Genomic DNA, 20,803 nt, shown 5'->3' with positions numbered 1-20,803 from the left:
CCTGCAGGACTATGACTCTGGCCCCCTGCAAACAAAAGGTTTCTGTTGAAGGTTCTTTTCCTCAGATCCTCTTAACAAAGAACACTTTTGAGATTCTCAACGGTCCCTAACCAGACAGGTTTTCTGATTTTGAATATTGTATTCAGCTCATTTCTTTGGGGCAGGCTCCAGGTATATTTTATATCTGGGGGCTAAAATGTTGCCTCTTAAGGAAATTTTGTTTTTATTCAACAAGCATAGATTTTGTTTGTGCAGTTGGTCACACATCCTGGCCATACCTGAGAGGCTGTGGTTTTTAGCTTCTGGATGCCATTCACCAGGTGCTCTTTCTTCTGGGAGACCTCCTCCTGTTTCTTCCTCAATAGGTTCTTAAACAGTGATATTTGTCCAAGAAAACTCTTCGGGGTAGTATAGTTGTATCTTCTCTCATTCCGGTAATATCTGGCACTCATTTCATTCACGCTCATGTGAACATGTGCCATGAAAAGGCTAATGGAATCCTTATCTCGTGGCTGAAAGTGAAAAACACTGCAATTTGTATGAAGTTTTCTCAGGGGAAAACACAAAGGCAACGCTTAAGAAAAATCAACAAGGTTATTACACAGTTGGTTTTCTTAAACACTAGAACAAACTATAGTGGAATCTAGTAAAATGTATTTAATTTTTAAGAGAGAGGTATGGGAGGAGAGAGATGACAACGGAGCATTCAGCTTTGGAAAACTCTTTTGCCAAGTAGGACAAAGGTTATTTTATGTACTCTACACACCAGCCCTAAAGCCAAAATACAGCACAAGCAATGCTTTTCACAAGTTGATTTGTGTCTATCAAGGGTGGGAAAGAGAAAAAGGAGAAATTGTGACACAGTACTTTGAGAAAGGACCATGACACAGTGTTGCTCTGAAGCTATCTGCATCATAGTCACTTAGGCAAAAACAAAAACCAAACACTAAAAATCCTCCAGATAACAATAACAGAAAATTCCCCAGAATAGAGCTACCTCTTGGTTGGAAATGTACTGGAGAACCCTCTGCTAAATAATCTTTCCTTTTTGTCCTCTGTGACTTCTGAAGTAGTTAACTTTTTAATTTGTGGAGTCACATCTCCCTCATTTTAATGATTATTTATTGCAATCTGTACAAGATGAACCAGGTTCAATTAATCAAGGGAAGCCTAAAAATCAATTAATATGAATTAAATGAGCTACACCAACTCTAAGGAAAGTCACACATAATTTACCAAAATGTTGTCAATAATGCTCTGATGTCTTTGGGAAAATTGCACACAAGTGGCTGGTGGAGCAGTTAAACACTTCGAACCTGTACCATTAATATTACACCTGGGTGTGAGGAGAAACAAGCCAACTCTCACTGCACAAAAACAGCCGTTCCAGAGCTTCCCAGTGGCAGGGAAATATCCAGAGTGAGCTTGAAACGTGTATTTCTGGATTGCTCTGCATATGAAAAATCGACCTCAAACAATACTTTTAAGGCAAAAGTTAAGCATTGAGTGCCTCACATCTCAAACATCCTTCCAAGTCTGCAGACCTGAGACCCAAGTATACTCCCAAATAGTGGGTTTGGAAATATAAACGCATGTGAAAGTTATATGAGCTCTGTCATAAACCACATCCCCTGGGGATTTTATTTTTAAGAGAGTCTGACAGCGGTAGAAATACTACAAAAATTTGTGCCTGCCCGGTCTTGTTTTAATGGGAACTAAAAGTGCACTCATAGCGTTCTACAATAGAGATAAATACTTGCCCTAGCCAAGGGCAACCTCCTTACAGGAAGAAAGAAAGGGAAAGAGAAAGAAAGGGAGAAAAAAACAAACCCTGGCCTCTGCCCAACCATGATCCCTATGAGGAGTCTCCTCGGCTGCCCTGAAAAGCTCTTTAAGAACAGTTTCATTTGTAAATCCGCATTGGAAGAAGTGGTTTCCGGTAGAGCTGGAAGTGGCCCGAGACAACTTGTCTCAATGGGGCAAAATAACTATTGTTATCGGGCTTAACAAAATGGCACAGCATGGGAGACTCGCGGAGCCAGGGAGCAGCTGGTTGTAATTCACACTGTTTTTCAGAAAACTCTAATCGTTCCAGAACAGACCTCTTTGATGACTGGTCTTCCCTGCATTCTCAATTTGTCACTTTCTCTTATGATAAGGTCAGTAGTGACAGCACTTCCTGACATTAACAGCTGTGGCTTTTAAAAGGGTCATTGTAGAACTACTAATTGCAGTAATTTCATTAGCATAAATTATTTATTCTGCCATTCATTTATCTACAGTTTTCTTTGGGGGTGGGGGGGCAGCAGGGAGCCGGCTGCTGGGCTGCAGCAGTGAGGGAGACTCAACGCTGTGTTTTTCACTTTTAAAGACACCCCTAAAGAGCATCATTCCTGCTACATTTGGCCCCTTAATGAAAACCAGTGGGTCCTGTTCAGCAGCCATTGAGCAGCCAATCGTGGCGGAGGCGAAAATAAAATCAAGCCAAGGGTCAGGACTGAATGGTTATAAAACCAATGTTTCCCACCCCCCTAAGACGCATTGGAAAACAATGTGGTGTCTAAGGCATAATCAGATGCAAAGGCGCAACTGCTTTTTCCTCGCATGAACAAAGTGTTTAATTTCTGCTCCCTTGGTTGGCTCACTGTAAACAGAGGGATAGAAACAAATGCCAGCGACTTGCTCTGACAGTTCTCAGGTGGTGGCAGCCACCCCAAGCACCCCAGACATCCGCCCACCTCTGGAAGCAAATACCCCATTGCTGAAATAACAAACCCCAAGCCAGTATCTAACTCAACTGTCCTAAGTGTTCCTGAGGATGCTTACACCTTTCCAAGGCGGTGCTGGTTCATATTGCATTCCAGGAAGAAAGAAGTGTGTGTGTGTGTGTGTGTGTGTGTGTGTGTGTGTGTGTGTGTGTTGGAGGGGGGGTTAGTGGGTAGACCAATGCCATGCAAAACAATTTTCTTAAGTTTAAATTGGATAATTTTCATATATGCCACATGCCCACCATCCATCTTAAGAGTTTTTCTCTCAAAACTATTACACTGTAAATGATTTTACACCTTTCACTGAGGTAGAATTGCAACAGAAAAAGCCGTATTTACATGGTATCTGTTGTTTTGGGGTTTTCTGGGCCACACATGGCACTGCTCAGGGGACCTATGACATGCCACGATCTAGCTTAGGTCAGCCATGTGCAAATGCCCTATCCACGCTCTACTATCCCTTCCATTCCTCCGTTGGTCTTTTAGTGTGTACAAGTGGGGTGTGGGTGGGGAGCCCACCCCTCCCGGCTGCGCTCAGGGATCACTCCTGCAGGCTCGGGGAACCATATGGGGTGCTAGGAAACAAACCCGGGTTGGCAGTGCACAAGACAAATACTCTACACATTGTACTATCACTCCAACCCCTTCCTCTCTTGGTTTTTTAAAAAATAATTTCAAACCTGACTTTTCAGCTTCTGAAAGTCCAGGAGCTATATTCCCCCACCCAAACCAGTCTTGTGTGATGTAAGTAGGAAATACATTAGATATTTAAAGGCTGTCTTACTAAATAAATAAAAAAAAACCAGACAAATGCATGAAACCAACAGCAGTGTATATGTGAGCGACTCTCTGAAGCTCACCTGGGAGGCTGCCAGGAATGCTGGGTTGGACAGGTTAGGAACTGTGCTAGGGTTTCAGTTTTGTAACAGTGGGCAAGTTATGGCACTCCCTGAGCTTTGTCCTGCCTATAAAATCTAAGGTCACTCATTCTCACTCTTTTCCTTCCTTCCCTTCACACACAGTTTCCTGTCACAACAGTCACCACTTGGGAAACAGCCAAGTGAAGGACTGGTGTCCCTCACAGGTGGAGGTCATGGCATCTAGGCCCCTCAGATGCCTTGGGGCGCTTCCCTGTGGAAAGATCTCACACCTGTGGCCTTTACTCCTTTACCTGGGCCATAAGAAGACCTTCTCAGTGGGCTGGTACTGTGGTAACAATGCACCTCGTTACCATACTGGGGTCCATACACAGTGTGGTCACAAGTGCTACATAATGAGATGCTGGCACCACTGGCTCACTTGCAAGCTGGTTTCTGTTTTTCTGTCACTTGGGCGAATGCATTCTGTTGGTCATTTACTCTTTGATCAAGTCTCTGTTCAAAAGCACAATCAGCAGAAGCCAACAACCTTCTAGGTGAGCTTGCAGGCATTAAAAGAGGGCGCTGCCCTGGTTCTCTTGGACAGATCACCCCAACAAAGCAGCAATTAAAGACTGAAGCCTGGAGGAAACAGAACAGAACCCAGCGGCCCCTCTAACAGCGTGTGGGACAGGAAGGCAGGGGCTGGTGCAGGACCTTGAGCAATGTGTTCCCAAGTGGTCAATGCAGTAGCCTCCGAGGGTGCAAGGGTGGGCGGGGGGCGCTTTTTGTTGGATTTGTTTAAGGAAGGGGGATTTCCAGGGAGCCACTGAATGGTTTCATTCTGAAATGGGAGGTGGCAAAGCACATAACTGTGGGAATCTCTGAACTACAGGAAAACTACAAAACTACAACTGAAGGGTTATAAGAGTTCCATTTAATGAAAGCAAAATGCTAGCCGAAGAGTGTGCAGCTTAAACAAAATTCGAGCCTTAGTAGGAAGGATTCTTAAAGTTCTCTATAAACTCAGCAAAAACCCTGGAATGTAGCCCACTTCTTTCTACAATTTGATCATCATGCAGAGAGTAAAACTCAGATAGGGTACAGCCTATTTGTGTTGATGTGTACAGAAGAAAAGGAAAGGATATTGATAATTCCATATACCTTTCTTCACCAATTTTGATAAAGGTTTCATTTAAGTCTATATGAGATTCATGCAAAGTCAAGAGAAAATAAAATCTGTTGCATTTTCCCCACTGTCTTGATTTCTTAAAATTCTTCAGACATGATTTTTTTCCCCAACCCACAGAATTTCTATGGCATCTAGTGATATTTCTACTTTCTAATCATGTTGAATAATCTAATACATATTGCAAAGAAAAAATTATGCTAAATGTTATTAGCAGAAATGGTGATAAACTCATTATCACCAAAAAATTACTACTTCACCCTTCTATTAATACTTTGAAAAGAAACTTAAAGTTTGATTTGGAGAGCCGGAGATATAGTACAGATGTTGAGGTGCTTTTCTTGATCCTGCTGACCCTATTCAAAACACTGGCACCACATCACCACATATGGTCGCCCAAGTGCTACCAGTGATTAGTCCTGAGCACAGAGCCAGGATTAGTCCCTGAACACCAATAGGTGCAGCCCCAAACCCAAAGTAAAATTTAAAGAAATTTAAAGTAAGACTTGAAAGAAATCAAAGGGGGCAGTAAAGATGGACAAGAAGCCACGGAGAGCAGGGGTCAAGGGGCCCCTAGTACATCGGTATATAAAGGATTGATGTAAATAAATATCCAAACCATAGAGTCAACAACCCTGAGAACTAGAGATCCAAACTTCAATAACCAAAATTGAAAAAAAGGTCCCTGATGACATGGCAAGATGGGAATGGCAGATGGAGAGGGTGGAAGGGAAGGGACCCAGGAATCCTGGTGGAGGGAAGAAGATATTGGTGGTGGGATTGGTGCGGGAACACAGTATGTTTAAGACCCCAAAATGAATAATTTTGTGGGGCTGGGGTGATAGCACAGCGGGTAGGGCATCTGCCTTGCACGTGGCTGACCTGGGTTCGATCCCCGGCATCCCATATGGTCCCCTGAGCACCGCCAAGAGTAATTCCTGAGTGCAGAGCCAGGAGTAACCTCTGAGTTTGGGTGTGGCCCAAAAAAGAAAAAAAAATGATAGCATTGTAAAGCACGGGCTATTAATAAAATGTAAAAATTGGAAATCAATGGGATTAAAAAAGTAAGATTTGAGAAGGCAATCTTTATTCAGTACCAGGAAACAAGAGTAAGGGAATAAACAATGCCCAGTGATGACATGCTGAGAGCTAGCCTAGGGAAATGAGTGGAGGCCAGGGGCTGGAGGAGCCAGAGGCAGCAATGGAGAGACACAGACAGTCTCGTGGTGGGTGTGGGGTAGCAACACTACGCCTGAAATACTAGTACAGTCAGCATTGTACATTCTGGCACCTAAACAAACGCACAGACAGCAGTCTTTGGACACAATGGGAAGATATTTTCCTTCTTGGACGCTTTTCCCATAAGGGTTGGGGATCTGCCCTCCAGACCATTAGTCCTCCATTTGAGAGGGGGCCACATGTGGAATACATTCATTTCTTTGCAAAAGGTTGATGTGACCCAGACAGCATAACTACTTATTGAGTTGTGTCATGTTGAAAGATGATGGATCATTCCAACGTGCCAGTTGGCCACCATGTCTAAAAAGTTTGAGCTCCTCCCCATCCAGATCTTTCTCCAACTCCCTTTAATGCCAAAAAACCTCACGCCTCACACTCTGGAGCTCCCCATTTCCTCTCAGCAGCATCATCTATCTGAAGACCCTGCTATCATGGGTGTTTATTGACAATTTTGACTTGGAAAGCAAAATGGAATATATATATTATATATATATATATATTATATATATATATATTGAGGGCACACACCTAGTGGTACTCAGGGGTTTGTCCTGGATCTGTTCTCAGGGATCTCTCCTGGTGGGGGTCCAGGGGACCCCATGTGGTGCTGGGGATGGAGTCTGGATCAGCCAGTGCCAGGTAAGTGTCCCACCTGCTGTACTACGGTTCTGCTCCCCTCCCCCCCTTTGTCTTTGCCCACCCATCTCTCCCACCTGTTTGCCCAGAGGGCTCCACCCATGCTCTGCTCAGCAAGTTCTTGTCTAGGAGCATCTTGCTCCATTCAAGCCCTTTCCTGGGGTGCTAAGCTGGCCTCTTCGCTCCTTGCACAGGGCCCTGCTGCCTCCATTTCCAAAGCTCCTCTGAGCAGTGCGTTAGTACAGTGTCTCTAGATAATACCCAGTGATAACAGAGTGTCAAGCTATTTGGGCCACTCTGTCAGCTGACTCAATGCCAGGTAACAAAAACGTTGCAGCAGCAATTCCTCAGGCCCAGCCAGCCCTTGCCCTGGATGCTGAGTGTACACGCAGAAATGTCAGCATGACATGTCAGCACACGACAAGGCCTGGCTTTAACAAAGCCCTTCTCTGTGGTTAGATGGGGTCACCTGGCACAAGGACTGGGGCACTCGGCAAAGGAGGTCAACCATGAAAAAGTGCCGATATTAACTTTCAGCCTTAACAGGAGACATTTAAATGCAGAAAGTCTTCAAATTAGTGTCCATTCGAAAAAAGGGAACCACTGTTTGTGATGTCTACAGAAAAGACACTGAACACCTTTAGCAGAGCATGGAAAACACTGAACTCTGAACTGCAGTGTTTGCTCGTGAGTAACAAATTAGGAAGGTGGGAAGGTTAAATAAACACATTAAGCTGCCACAAAATCCCCTCCCTAAGGTGTTTCCTGGCTCAGCCAGAGAGCAATGGTGAAGAGCCTTTGTAAGTTCCTCCTATAGGAGGCACCATGACACCATGGGAATGAGCGAGCACCAAGGCCAGCCCTCTGGCCTCAGGCAGTGCAAGTCCTGCCTTGTCCAGCAGATGTCAATGGTCACCAGCAGATCAGAGCTCCTTCCAGCGTTTCGGAAGGGGCTGCTACTTTGCCAAGAGAAAGTCTGCACTGGGTCCCTGCTCTTCCTGTCTGGCTCCGGTCTGAGAAAAGGATGGTGAGAGCCAAAGTGGATGCGTTCTCCTCCCCTCCTCATCACCAGACCAAACCAGATGCATCAGACTTTTGCCCACCAAAGGTACATTCTTCCGGAATCTCTTTCTCACAGAGAATGTCCTTTTGAATGCCGTTGCTTGTTAAAAAGACAAACTAGGCCCGACATAATTTCAGCAATGCAGTGAACTCAGTATAACCGATGAAGTATGCATGACTCACTGTGGATCTTTACGTGTCATGCTACATAGCTCTTTCAGATTTTGATGTATAAAGGAATTTCTGGCAGACATCACCAAGTATGAGTTTCTGCTACATTTTGGGTAAACAAGCAATGGTGGGAGTAACACCTCAGACAGAATCCATTCCCTGTTATGTGTCTCCTCGACTCTCATCTGTCATTACAACTTGAGTTGTATTTCTCCACACAGAGGAAGGAAGCTATGATCAGGTGAAATCCACTTAAAAAAATCAAACCATATGTTATTTACTCTAAGTACACATCTCCCTCTTTAAAAAAAAATCCTCATAAATACATTCAATGTTAAGGTAAGGCAAGAGACAGAACTGGATGGATATGGAGAAAAAACGAAATAAAAGAGATAATTTTTTTTTCAATTTGTAGAAAGAGTTTTAAAGTATGGGGGCCAGGAGGTAGTATAGGGCTTAGGGCGTATGCCTAGCACTGCCTGACCTGGGTTCAATTCCTGGCACGTCATAGTCTCTGGACATAGTTAGGTGCATCCCTGGAGGCTCCCTGGGCACATTCGGGGGTGGCCCATCTATCTCTGGTACTTCAGGCCCCAAGCAGCGCTGCACCCTCAGGCCATGGGACAATTAGGATAACACAATAGACTATATATAATAAAGCTGTATATATGTGTAAAGCTCTAAACATATCAATAAGGTTAGCCGCATACAAATGATGAAATGTGTAACTGTGCTCATATTTCTCACCATCTGGCCACCCAAAGACATAAAATATTCAGGGATAGCACTGGAAAAGCGGCAGGTATGACTCGAGCTGGGGAAGCTGTAGTAGATTGTGTCTGTTCTTATTAACCTTCCAACTGACATCATTCCTTGCATTCCCCCAATCTATTTTTGTCTCAGAGAAGTACTTTTGTTTATTATCCTAGAATGGTATCTTTCCCCCGATGGTGGAATCAAAAGACAAACCTTGCCAGGAATTCTCCATTACCACCTGGAAAGGTACTAGGACAGAAGCCTTTATTTTCAGGAGGTCTAGAAAGTCTAAGTGATATCTTCAGATTTTCTGGAGAAGGAGAGAGAGGGGAAGGAGAGAGAGAAAGAGAGGGAGAGGGAGAGAGAGAGAAAAAGAGAGGGAGAGGGAGAGAGAGAGAAGAGAGAGGGAGAGAGCGAGGGAGCCAGAGAGCTGGGGAGGGGGGTGGAGAGGAAAGAGAGAGAGAGAGTTAAGTCATACCTCAATGCCATCCGTTTCCTCAATGAACCTCCTGCTGACTGAAACCAGAGCCTCCTGGGGCCACGCATGAAACCAGTCAATAGCTGTGCAGTTCACAATGGCTGGGAACTTCCGAGCTCTAACTCTCAGCATGTGGCCAACGGGAGAGAAACACAGAATGACCTGTGGAGACAGGGGGGCAGGGCAGAAACAAGAGGGTGATGAGTGAGCAAAGAGTTACATTGCAATCCCCGACAATAAAAGAAAGGAGAGCGACCACCCATGACCGGCATCTATCCTAAAGCCCCACAGAGAGGAAAGCAGGAAGCACCTCCCTCCAGCGCTCATCAAAGCGGAAACCTGCTCACTCACAAAGGAAGGCAGCTACACTGCTACTTTCCCTGCAACTGGTTTCTCTTTTTTGCCCAGCAACTCCACTCCTTGGAAAATATCCCAAAGGCCCAAAAACAAAATGGAGAAATGACAGCTGTTTCCCTTATGTTCCCTGCAGCACTATCTACTGTAGCCAAAATCTGGAAACAAGGCAGATGTCCAAGAATAGTTGACGGGATAAAGAAACTATAGTACATACACACAATGGAATATTACTTGCCCATAAGAAAAGATAAAGTCATGAAATTCACTGCTATGTGGAGGGACCTGGAGAGTCTCATGCCAAGTAGAATTAGCCAGAGGGAGAGAAGCAGACACAGAATGATCTCTCTCCCATGTGAGAGATAAAAAACCATAATGGTTGAATAAAAATGCCCAAAGACAATGGAAACAACTTGAGAACTGGTATTCAGTAGGATACATGCCACCCAAGGGAAATGGGCTATAGGACAGGGGGCTGGAGGGCGATGCCTGTGTTGGAGGGAATAATTCAACAGGAAGGAGGGAGAGGGGGTGCTGAAAGGTGGGAAGATGGTATGGATGAAACCCTATCAGCAACGGTATTGTAAACCACAGTGCAAAATGTATACATGTATATATGTTTTTATATATGTATATATACTATTTATATACATATATACAGTGTCTCATAGAAGCAGACTGTTGGGTGGGAGGCAGATGGGGGTGCAGAAGGGCACTGGTGAAGGAATTGTGTCGAAACAATGTATGCCATTCATGAATGACTTTGTAACTTTATGGTAATTAAATTTTTTAAAAACAGAAATTTACTTAAGTTAAAAGAGCCTAATCAAGGAAGAATAAAAGTAACTATAAGATCCAACTCCGATGCAGCCATGGACATATCAATGTTTTCTTTGAAGCACTGTGATTTACAATGCTATTAATGATATGGTTTCATGCATATGTTCCAACAACACAAAAAAATTTTGGTTTCTGTGCCTGGAGAGACAGTACAGTAGGTAAAGGCACTTGCCTTGCATGTAGGTGACCCAGGTTTGATCACTGGAACCACATATGGTCCCACAGCATTGCTAGGAGTGATCTCTGAGCACCGTCAGGTGTGGGTAAAAAAGTTGAGGTATATTCCAAGAAGTGGAATTCCAAAAAGGAGAGTTTTCGTTGTCTTTGGGTATTTGTTATTCTATCATTCTGTTTCTTTATATTCCACATATGAGGAGATTGTTCTGTGTTGGCCTCTCTCCAGCTGGCTAACTCCACTCTGCATAATACTCTCCAGGTTTCTCCAGGTAATAGCAAAGCTCATGACTTTATCTTTTCTTTCTTAGCACAGCGGGTAAGGCATTTGCCTTGCACACAGCCGACATGGCCGGCCTGGGTTCGATTCCTCTGCTTCTCTCAGAGAGCCTGGCAAGCCACCGAGAGTATCTAGCCCGCACGGCAAAGCCTGGCAAGCTTCCCATGACATATTCAATGTGCCAAAACAGTAACAACAAGTCTCACAATGTGTTGTGAGACATTACTGGACCCGCTCAAGCAAATCGATGAACAATGGGAGGATAGTGCTACAGTGCAGTGCTAATGTAGGAGAATTGCTAATTATTCAGCCATTGATTAGGCTGGACTTTATCTTTTCTTATAGCTAAGTAATATTCCATTGTGCATATGTACCATAGTTTATTTCTGTTTGCTTCTCGCCTTTAAAAACATTGTTGATCATTATCAATGGTGGGAAACTAAATTTTTCCCATTACACAATAATACTATATTAAAAAAATCATGACAAAAGAATACCAATACCCCTCACTTCCCCTTCCTTCCATTCTCTCACCCACCAGCTCAATAAAACTGTGTCAGATACTTTAAAAACCTGCAGTGTTTGATCATATGGAAGGCTTACTTTGTTCCTTAACAGTTTCAATCTGACATATTCCTCTAGGGTCTCTCTGTCATGAGTGCCTGGATATGGCTTTGCTTTGGGGGAAGCAAATCTTAGGCAAGTCTGAAAGTTCTTTTTCGGTACTTTTTTTTCCTTTTTGAGTTTTGGACCAGTCCTGCTCCCCCCTCCCCCCATGTTTTTTTTTTTTTTATCATACCTGCTGGTACTTCCACCTAGGTTGCTCTGGAATCCCTCTTGGCAATGCTTGGGAACTCAACCTGGGCTTCTGGCAGGCAAAGCATGAGCTAAGCCCTCACTGTCTGTCCTCCAGCCTTCTGGGTATGTCTAACTGTCTCAGGGGTTTTGGTTGGGAAGATGTCCTGTGTGTGCTAAGTGTGAGTGCCAATGGGAACATCGTTTAAGCCTCCTCCAGTTCCTGCAGACCTGAGGGCACCCAGGGAGTGAGGGCAGCAGGGTTAGGTCTGAGAACCAGAGTCTTGATTTGAGCGATGGTTCTGACTAGCTGAAATATAACAAAGCATTGCTGTTGACGCTGTGCGCTCAGGCAACCAATGAAAGAGTTTTTTTTTTTTCAAAGAACATTTCTCCTTCAGCATTTAAAAATGTCATTCTTTGGATAGGCATATGTGGTATATTTCTCCATCTTCAGGATTTGCCAGCATCGCAAACTGATATGTGTGCCTCTGCCCTTTCTATTTTAAATAAAATGAATTTAGTTTAATAAAAATCCACGTGATGAAAATATGCAGCACGCATGAACCAATTTATCAGGTGCTTTTACTATCTTAATTTTTTGTACTAGAAACTGAAAAAAAATTGGGAGATTAACACTAAAATCACAAATACTTTTTTAATATTGCACAAGATGATTATTTATTCATCATATTCAAGATTCTAGTTATAAACTGAATGATTGCTGTAATGTTGCCTTGTTACATTAACAAGCTGCAGTTACAATGCATAATTCTCACTTGTATCTCAGTTTTCAAATTTCTCCTATCAACTTTCTTTTCTCCTTCCACTTGACTATTTCTCTTTTCTGCCCTGGAAGTTCATTTTTAACACCCAACTTCTTTCCTGGTGATGATAACTTTGGAAAATTTCACTGACACAAAACACAGCAAAGACAGATGAAAAACAGAATCTTTTATTTGATCCTACACATTTCTGTAACTTCTACTGTTACATTTCTTGATCGGGTGTTTGTATAGGTTGGCACACACTATGTGCTAGAAAACAATATATCTGAACTGCGTTTTTAGACTCATAAAAAAGACTTTCTTAGAGTTAACATTGTGCCTTCCTGATTTATAGAAAGATCATACAGGATGATCATGTACAGAAATATATTTCTTTTCCATACCATCATAGTTGAAGATGTGTTACTATGTTATTATATTTAAAAAAAGATTCCATTGTGCCCCCTGAGATTTCCTCTGGGGGTGGGTAGTGGTGGCAGGAGAACAGTGGTGCTCAAAAGGTTCTCTGAACTTGCTGGACCCACTCCACACTCCAGGAATAGAAACCCTTAGGCTGGGGCTTGTCAATGTGCTTTTTTTGTGGGGGGGGAATTACACCCAGCAATACACAGAGATTACTCCTGCTCATGCACTCAGGAATTATTCCTGGTGGTGCTCAGGGGACCATATGGGATGCTGGGAATCGAACCCAGGTCAGCCGCATGCAAGGTAAACGCCATAGCCTCGGTGCTATCACTCCAGTACCAATCTGTGCTTTCTTGAAGAGTTCCAGGTAATTCTGACACCCACAACTGTAACATAATGCTTTATGTGTTCTATGAAAATACTGAAATGAATCATTGACATTATCAGTGTGTCTGCATTGGGTGAAATACAAAATCTGAACCTACATACAGAGTAAAATGAGAGATTTAAGAAAATTTAAAATTAATTAGAGACTTGTCACCACATTAAATTTTCTCACCTAAAATAGACCATGGGAACTAAATGAGAGAAATATAATTATCAGAATACTTCCTCGAAGGGAGATGCTAGAAACATACCAGCTATGAGAGCTGCAATCATCGAACCCCATTTACTGCACGGTAATTCCTAGTTTTGCTAGAAATCTAGCACAGATTTTTCTCCTGATATTTTTCTCAGTAATGCTCTCACCTGAGGATTGTCTGGAATATGTCAGTCATTTCGTTTTTTTCTAAAATAGTTTCCAACTTTTTAACTTAAAACAAACTCAACTGTGGGGGAGGAAAAATTAACCTGGAGCACCGTGTTATTTTCCTTTACTCTACTCTTATTTCCTTTAGTGAGAGATTAGCAAAATATTTATAAAAAGACAAATGACTTTAGAAAAGGTCTGAGATTGTCATGTACCATTTTGTCAGCTCCACTAAGATGTAATGTGGACAAAATCACAAGATGTTACATATATGTATAGTATGATGCTTTTATGCATTTAGATACAGAAAAATTCTTCTGCCAGTGAGCAGTGAGCATGATATCTGGCACTGTATTTGTGTCTGTCTTTCTGTGTCTCTGTGTATTTGTATCTTTACCTTAGTTATTTTTTCCAATGGAAACATTTAAATTCTACTTTCTGTAAAGCTCAGAATTACAAACTGTCCCCCAGACCTTATTTCTCTTATAACTGAAAACTTATATACTATACTGTAAGCTTATATATATATATATATAAGGTTGCAGCATATACACATATAAGTATATATACAAAATCTATATATAAACTCTCAGTATATACTAAAGCTTATATACTGTACTCATATACTCTGTTATATCTCCCACCAGTGACACCCTAGGAAATACTTTTGTTTCTGAGCTTGATGTTTTCATCTTTTAGATTCTATATATAACAAATCACTGTCCTCCAGGTGTTCGTCGATTTGCTTGAGCGGGCCCAGTAAGGTCTCCATTGGAGACTTTGTTGTTACTGTGTTTGGCATATCAAATACATCACGGGTAGCTTGCCAGGCTCTGCCGTGAGGGCAAGATACTCTCCGTAGCTTGCCTGGCCCTCTGAGAGGGGCGGAGGAATCGAACTCGGTTGGCCATGTTGGCTGCGTGCAAGGCAAACGCCCTACCACTGCGCTATCACTCCAGCTAGATTCTATATATAAGCATATATAAAACAACCATTCTAATTCATTATGGTTTTAATTGTAATTTCCCTGATGATTAGTGATCTTGAGAGTACCTTTTCAAGTATCTGTTGGTCATTTGTATGTTTTCTTTGGGAAAAAGATAGGTCCTTTTACCATTTTTCACTAGTTATTGTTGCTTTTTCCCTACTGAATTGCAGGAGTTCCATGCACATGTTGCTGTTTACCACTCACTGAGCACATGGTTTGCAAATATTTTCTATTTGTTTCCATTCTGTTTTCCATTTTGTTGATAGATTTCTTTGCTGGAAAGAAGCTATTCAGTCTGATACAGCCCCAGTTGTTAAACTTTGCTTTTCTTCCCTCAGCTTTTGTTGTTAAATTTAAAAACTCAGTGTCAGACGTTAATCTTAACCCCATGTTTACTTTAGGAGCTTTAGTGTGCTTCAGGTTATTTAAGTCTTTAATCCACTTGAGCTGAAATTTGTTAAAATGTAAAATAGGAGCCCATTTTCATTGTTTTGCACACAGTTATCCAGGTTTTCCAAGACTGATTTATTAAAGAGACTATCCTTGCCCATTGTATGCTCTTGGTTCCTCTGTAAAAATGAACTTATTTTACATTTATGCTTATTTGGGGGACTTCTCTTCCATTAATCTACGTAAATTTTAAATTTAAATATAATGCGCTTTGGCGAGGATAGTTTTGTTGCATACTTTGAAATCAGAAATTATGATATCTTTGTCTTCATTCCACTTAAGATTGTTCTAGTTATTTGGGATTTTTTATGGTTCCACAGAAATTTTAGTGTGGTGTTATCTATTAAAAATTTTGTAGGTTGCACTGAATCTTAAGACATTTGCAATGCACATTTTCCATCAAATGTACATTGTACTAATCTTCTAATCCATCATCAGAGACTAGATTTCCTGTTTCAAATTTTCTTCCGTTTCTTACAGATGTCAATGTTTTTATTTTTTAATTGAATCACAGTGAGAAACAAAGTTACAATGTTGTTCATGATTGGGCTTCAGTCATACAATGTTTCAACACCCATCCCTTTACCAGTGTACATTTATCACCACCAATATCTCCAGTTTCCCTTACACCACCGCCCCCAACCTCCCATTCCCTCCCCACTGCCTCTATGGCAGGCACTTTTCTTCTTTTTCTTTCCTGTTGGGCTTTATGGTTTCCAATATAGGTACACTTTTGTCCCTATACATACTTTCAGCACTCAGTTCTTTTCCAGAGGTTTCACTTCTTGAGTCAATAGCTTAAAATTTTGGGAACTTCGTCATCATCTTAAGATTGTAAGCTGAAAGTATGTACAGGGTCAAACGTATTGTTTTGGATTGTATTGGATGTATTTGGATGTATTGGAAACCATCAGTGAGAAGCATGGCAGCAATTTGAGTGTGTGGAAGTGAAGAGCTGCCACTCTGTTTGGACGGGCACAGGGCTGACCCACTCCCTCTGGCCATCTCAGCCATAAGTTGGTGTCCGAATACTTTTGGTGGCCGGTTGATCTCTTCCGAGATTTATTTATGAGTCTCTGGGGCAGGGCAGGTAGATGAGCTCACATGGTGGGCCAGAGGTGGTTTGTGCAACTTTTGGAAGTTCAGGGAAGTATGGGAGTTAGCCCATCCTGACATGGAGAAAATCTGACTTCAGTCATGAAGATCTGCATACCTAAATTATTGGTAGGCTATTTTCTTGGTGAACTCCATCTCTAGATGGTGGAGTCTGCCCAGAGGCATGACAGCCTAGCTGTCAGTTTATAGCACTTTTATCTCCTTAAATTTATTCCCAAGTATTTAATTTTTTTTTAGTGAAACTCCATGAGGTACAGTTGTAGACTTACAAATTTTTGTGCTTGAGTTTCAGTTATACAATGATCGAGTACCCATCCCTCCATCAGTGCCCCTTCTCCACCACCAATGATCCCAGTATCCCTCCCAACCAAGTATTTAATTCTTTACAATGCTTTCCCACATTTTCCTTCTAGCAGCTCACTCTTAGCACAGAGACATATACTTGTTTTCGTGCATTTGGTGGGGGGCGGGGGGAGGGTGTATCATGTAATTTTACTGAATTTTCTAATTCTAATAGGATTGCGGGGTGGAGTCTTTAAGGTTTTCTATTAATAAGATCATGTCATCTCCATAACCATCCTTTCCTGTTCAGATGCTTTTTATTTCTTGTCTGATTGTTCTGGCTAAGACTTCCATTATTACGTTGAGTAAAAGTAATGAGTGAACACCCTATATTGAACCTAACCTTTGAAGATAAAGCTTTCAAAGTTTTATCATCTAATATGATAGTAGCTGTGGGCTTGTCATATAAATTCTTTATTATACTGAGGCACATTCCCTCTAGCACAACTTTGTTATAAGTTTTTAAATCATAAAAGAATCTTAAATTTTGACATTTTTGGCTTATATTGAAATACCTTCTAATTCTTTCTCTTATTAACATGGTGTATTGCTTTGAATATTTTGTGTGTATTGAACCATCCTTGCATCCCTAGAATAAATTCCATCTGAGCCTTGCATGCAGACAACATGGCCAACCCGAGTTCGATTACTCCGCCCCTCTCGGAGAGCCCAGCAAGCTACCGAAAGTATATCTCCCACACGGCAGAGCCTGGCAAGCTCCCCGTGACATATTCGATATGCCAAACACAGTAACAACAAAGTCTCCAATGGAGATGTTACTGGGCCCGCTCGAGCAAATCGATGATCAACGGGAGGACCATGATACCGTGATACCATGATTCTTATCTGCTTTGGTTATTAAAGTAATGTGCAAACTAAACATTCATGCATTCCTAGTTCTTCTATTTTTTGAAGCATTTGATAAAGAATTGACATTAATTCTTCTATAAATATTTGTTAGAATTGACCAGTGAAACTAGCCAAGGCTATGTGATTTATTTCTCAAATACTTCAGTCTGAACTAAAAATGAGCCCTTTAAAGAGTCAGGTTAGGGCTGGAGTGATAGCACAGCAGGTAGGGCGTTTGCCTTGCATGCGGCCAACCCAGGTTCGATTCCCAGCATCCCATATGGTCCCCTAAGCACCGCCAGGGATAATTCCTGAGTGCAGAGCCAGGAGTGACCCCTGTGCATCACTGGGTGTAATCCAAAAAGCAAAAAAAATTTTAAAAAATAAAATAAATTAAAAAATAAAGAGTCAGGTTATTACAATCACTAGAATCTGGAAAAAACCTAAGTGCCCGAAAACAAATGACTGTTTAAAGAAACTTTCGTACATCTACACAATGGAGTACTATGTAGCTGTTAGAAAGGATGAAGTCATGAAATTTACATACAAGTGGTACTACATGGAAAGTATCATGCTAAGTGAAATGAGTCAGAAAGAGAGGGACAGACATAGAAAGATTGCATTCATCTGGGGAACATAAAGTAACAAAATAAGAGACTAACACCCAAGAATAGCCTAGATAAGTACCAGGAGGTTTATTCCATGGCTTGGAGGCCAGCCGCACACTCTAGGGGTAAAGGTAGCTCAGATAGAGAAGGGAGCACCAAATAAAGGGTGTTGGGAAGATCCGCCCAAGATGGAAGATGCATGCTGAAAGTAGACTATAGACCGAACATGATTGCCACTCAATGCCTCTTTTGCAAACCACAGCACCCAAAAGGAGAGAGAGAACAAAAGGGAGTGCCCTGCCACAGAGGCAGGGTGGGATGTGGGGATGGGGGGTGGGAGGAATACTGGGAGTAGTAGTGGTGGAGAATGAGGACTGGTGGAGAGATGAGTACTGGATCATTGTATAACTAAAACCCAAGCACAAAAATTTGTAAGTCTACAACTGTACCTCATGGTGTTTCACTAATAAAAATTAAAAAAAAAAGAGTCAGGTTATAAAAGGAGGTTGGAGGGAATCTGGGAACTGACACTGATGATAGCACTGGTGTTGGAACAGTGTATGGCTATAGCTTTCTATTATGAACAACTTTGCAAATTATGGTGCTTTAATAAAAAAATGAAAGTCTAATATGCTAAGCTTGTTTTACACTTAAAAGGCTATGATTACTATCTGAAACACCTCAGTAGGGACAATACAGGCTCAAGATACTTAGCATTCCACATACATTAATGGAAGCCTACATAGCAGAGTCAGCTACATGAATTCATCACTAACTCTCTTCTCAACATAAATGGTTGGTAATTATGCACCACGAAATAGGAATAGATTTTTTATTGATGAAGATAAGCTGAATCTTGTCAAGAGAATACTGTCTCCCAAGAAACAAGTTCCAAGTAAGGACTACTTAGCTCCAAGTACAGAATTTAGATTATGATACATTTCCAATGCAGGTTTCAAAACTCATGTGCAGTCTTTCTTGGGCATAGCAGTCTGAGACTTCCTCTCCTTGAAACACACCTTGTATTGGAAGCTTGGAAAGAAGAACCCTCCTTACAAAGGTATCATCTACTGCTAAGTACCGAAGGTTACTTGATGTATACCTTTCAAAATAATTCCAAATAACTGCAATGACCAAACTGGCTTAAGTTAGTTCCCAGCAGTGAACTGGAAAGAAAAGTCAACTATAAAAATAAAGAATGCCTTAGACAGGGGCTGGAGCAATAGCACAGTGGGTAAGGCGTTTGCCCTGCACCTGGCCGACCCGGGTTCGATTCCCAGTATCCCATATGGTCCCCCGAGCACCGCCAGGAGTAATTCCTGAGTGCATGAGCCAGGAGTAACCCCTGTGCATCGCCAGGTGTGACCCCAAAAAAGAAAAAAAAAAGAATGCCTTAGACAGCTGTGTTCTTTTCTAAAAGCAAATTCTCACATGTAAAAAAGCAAACCCTGAAATCACCATCTATGGTCGCTTGCAGCTCTAACATTTGGATGTCAAGAACTTCCTTTTGGAATCCATACCATAGAATTTTTAATTTTCTTTTTCTTTTTCCCTCTGCACAGGTGTTATGACTCATTTGCAATAACACAATTTTCATTTGCTTTATAATACATTTCTGTTTCTTTTAAAGAAGATCCCCTTGTAACTAGATAATTATTTGTATATCACTAACAAATGTTAGTGATAGGAATAAACTCAGTCTACTTCCTTTTATAATGAAAATTTGAATTGCTACTATCACTCAGAATTCAGTTTTTTTGTCCAGTTGATACAGCTTATTCTTAGATAGAAGTAGACTTCCCACATATTTACTTCAGAAGCTTCTATTCAAAACTTATATTAGCATTTATCCTCAAAAGCCTCTGAGTTTTCAGGAAAGCTAAGAGCCAAAACAGAGAATTCTAAAAATTAGGATTTAGGACAGAAAGTATTATCCAGTTTAATTGTTTTAATATCATGATTTAAAAAAATCTTTCTAAGTCACTTGTCTACCTGATAATATCAATTATTTTTATAATGTCAATAATATTTTCAACATATATGCAGCTAGTATATTTGGAAGAGTTATTTTCCTTTTAGGTGAGACAATGAAAAATATTCCCATGACTTTGTCCTTGTGACTACTGATCATAATAGATTAATATATTTTACATTGGGGGTTCAATTCTTTCCCCCTTTTTCCCCTTTTCTTCAACAATGAAAGTCTTCAATAAAATTGCTTGAGGAGCCCCCACAAAGAACAAGTCCAGGCCTGGAATTGCAGGCAGTGGGGTGGGGTCTCATCTCTGCCTTGCTGTCTACCAGCATCCTGGACTGTCCACACACAACTTTACTTTCCATGCTTGGCTGCAGGCTCAGAACCTCATAAACAGAAAATTAGTGCTGGATTATCTCCTAGCAAGGACCACATCTGAACTATGTCATGCCATTATTTTGGCTTAGAACCTGTGCTGCTCCGCCAGTGAAGTAGTGGCTATCTGTGTGGACACTGTGTAATCACACTGGTAGCTGTGGAACCAGCTTCATATTTTGCAGGAAACTCCTGGATCCCAAATGCAAGCAGAGTGTGGGAAAAAATGAGAGCATGATTTTCTTAAAAAAAATATTATTTGTGGAGTTAGAGTGATAGTACCATGGGTAGGATGCTTGCCTTGCACTCAGCTATCAGCCCTGGCAGTCCATACAGTTCCCTGGGCCTACCAAGACTGATTCCTGAGCGGAGAGCCAGGAGGAAGGCCTGAACAAAAATCAGGTGTGGCCCCTCCCCCCAAGGAAACAAAAACCACAGTTTTCTTTTTACTTTTTTGCCATACTTGATGGTGTTCAGGGCTTACTCATGACTCTGTGAGTGCAGCAGGGGTAAAGGAACCATATATGGTGCTGGGGGCTGAATGTGGGTTGGCAACC

At 41.7% G+C, this 20,803-nt stretch overlaps 1 protein-coding gene across 1 annotated transcript in view; it reads right to left on the bottom strand.

Annotated features, from left to right (window-relative positions):
* Positions 1–20,803, bottom strand: part of DNAH11 (dynein axonemal heavy chain 11) — a 331,353-nt gene that overhangs the window by 97,874 nt on the left and 212,676 nt on the right. Inside the window, exons 52-53 of the mRNA XM_056118695.1 lie at positions 9,157–9,318; positions 279–512 (exon numbers count right to left, since the gene is read on the bottom strand). Of these exons, the coding sequence (XP_055974670.1) occupies positions 279–512; positions 9,157–9,318 (396 nt within the window). The remainder of the gene's footprint in view (positions 1–278; positions 513–9,156; positions 9,319–20,803) is intronic.

The sequence above is a fragment of the Sorex fumeus genome, unplaced genomic scaffold (assembly GCF_029834395.1).
Source record: "Sorex fumeus unplaced genomic scaffold, SorFum_2.1 ptg000037l, whole genome shotgun sequence".
In the NCBI taxonomy this organism is placed as follows: Eukaryota; Metazoa; Chordata; class Mammalia; order Eulipotyphla; family Soricidae; genus Sorex; species Sorex fumeus.
Note: the sequence above shows the minus strand (reverse complement) of the source record. Positions and strands in the feature narration are given on the sequence as shown.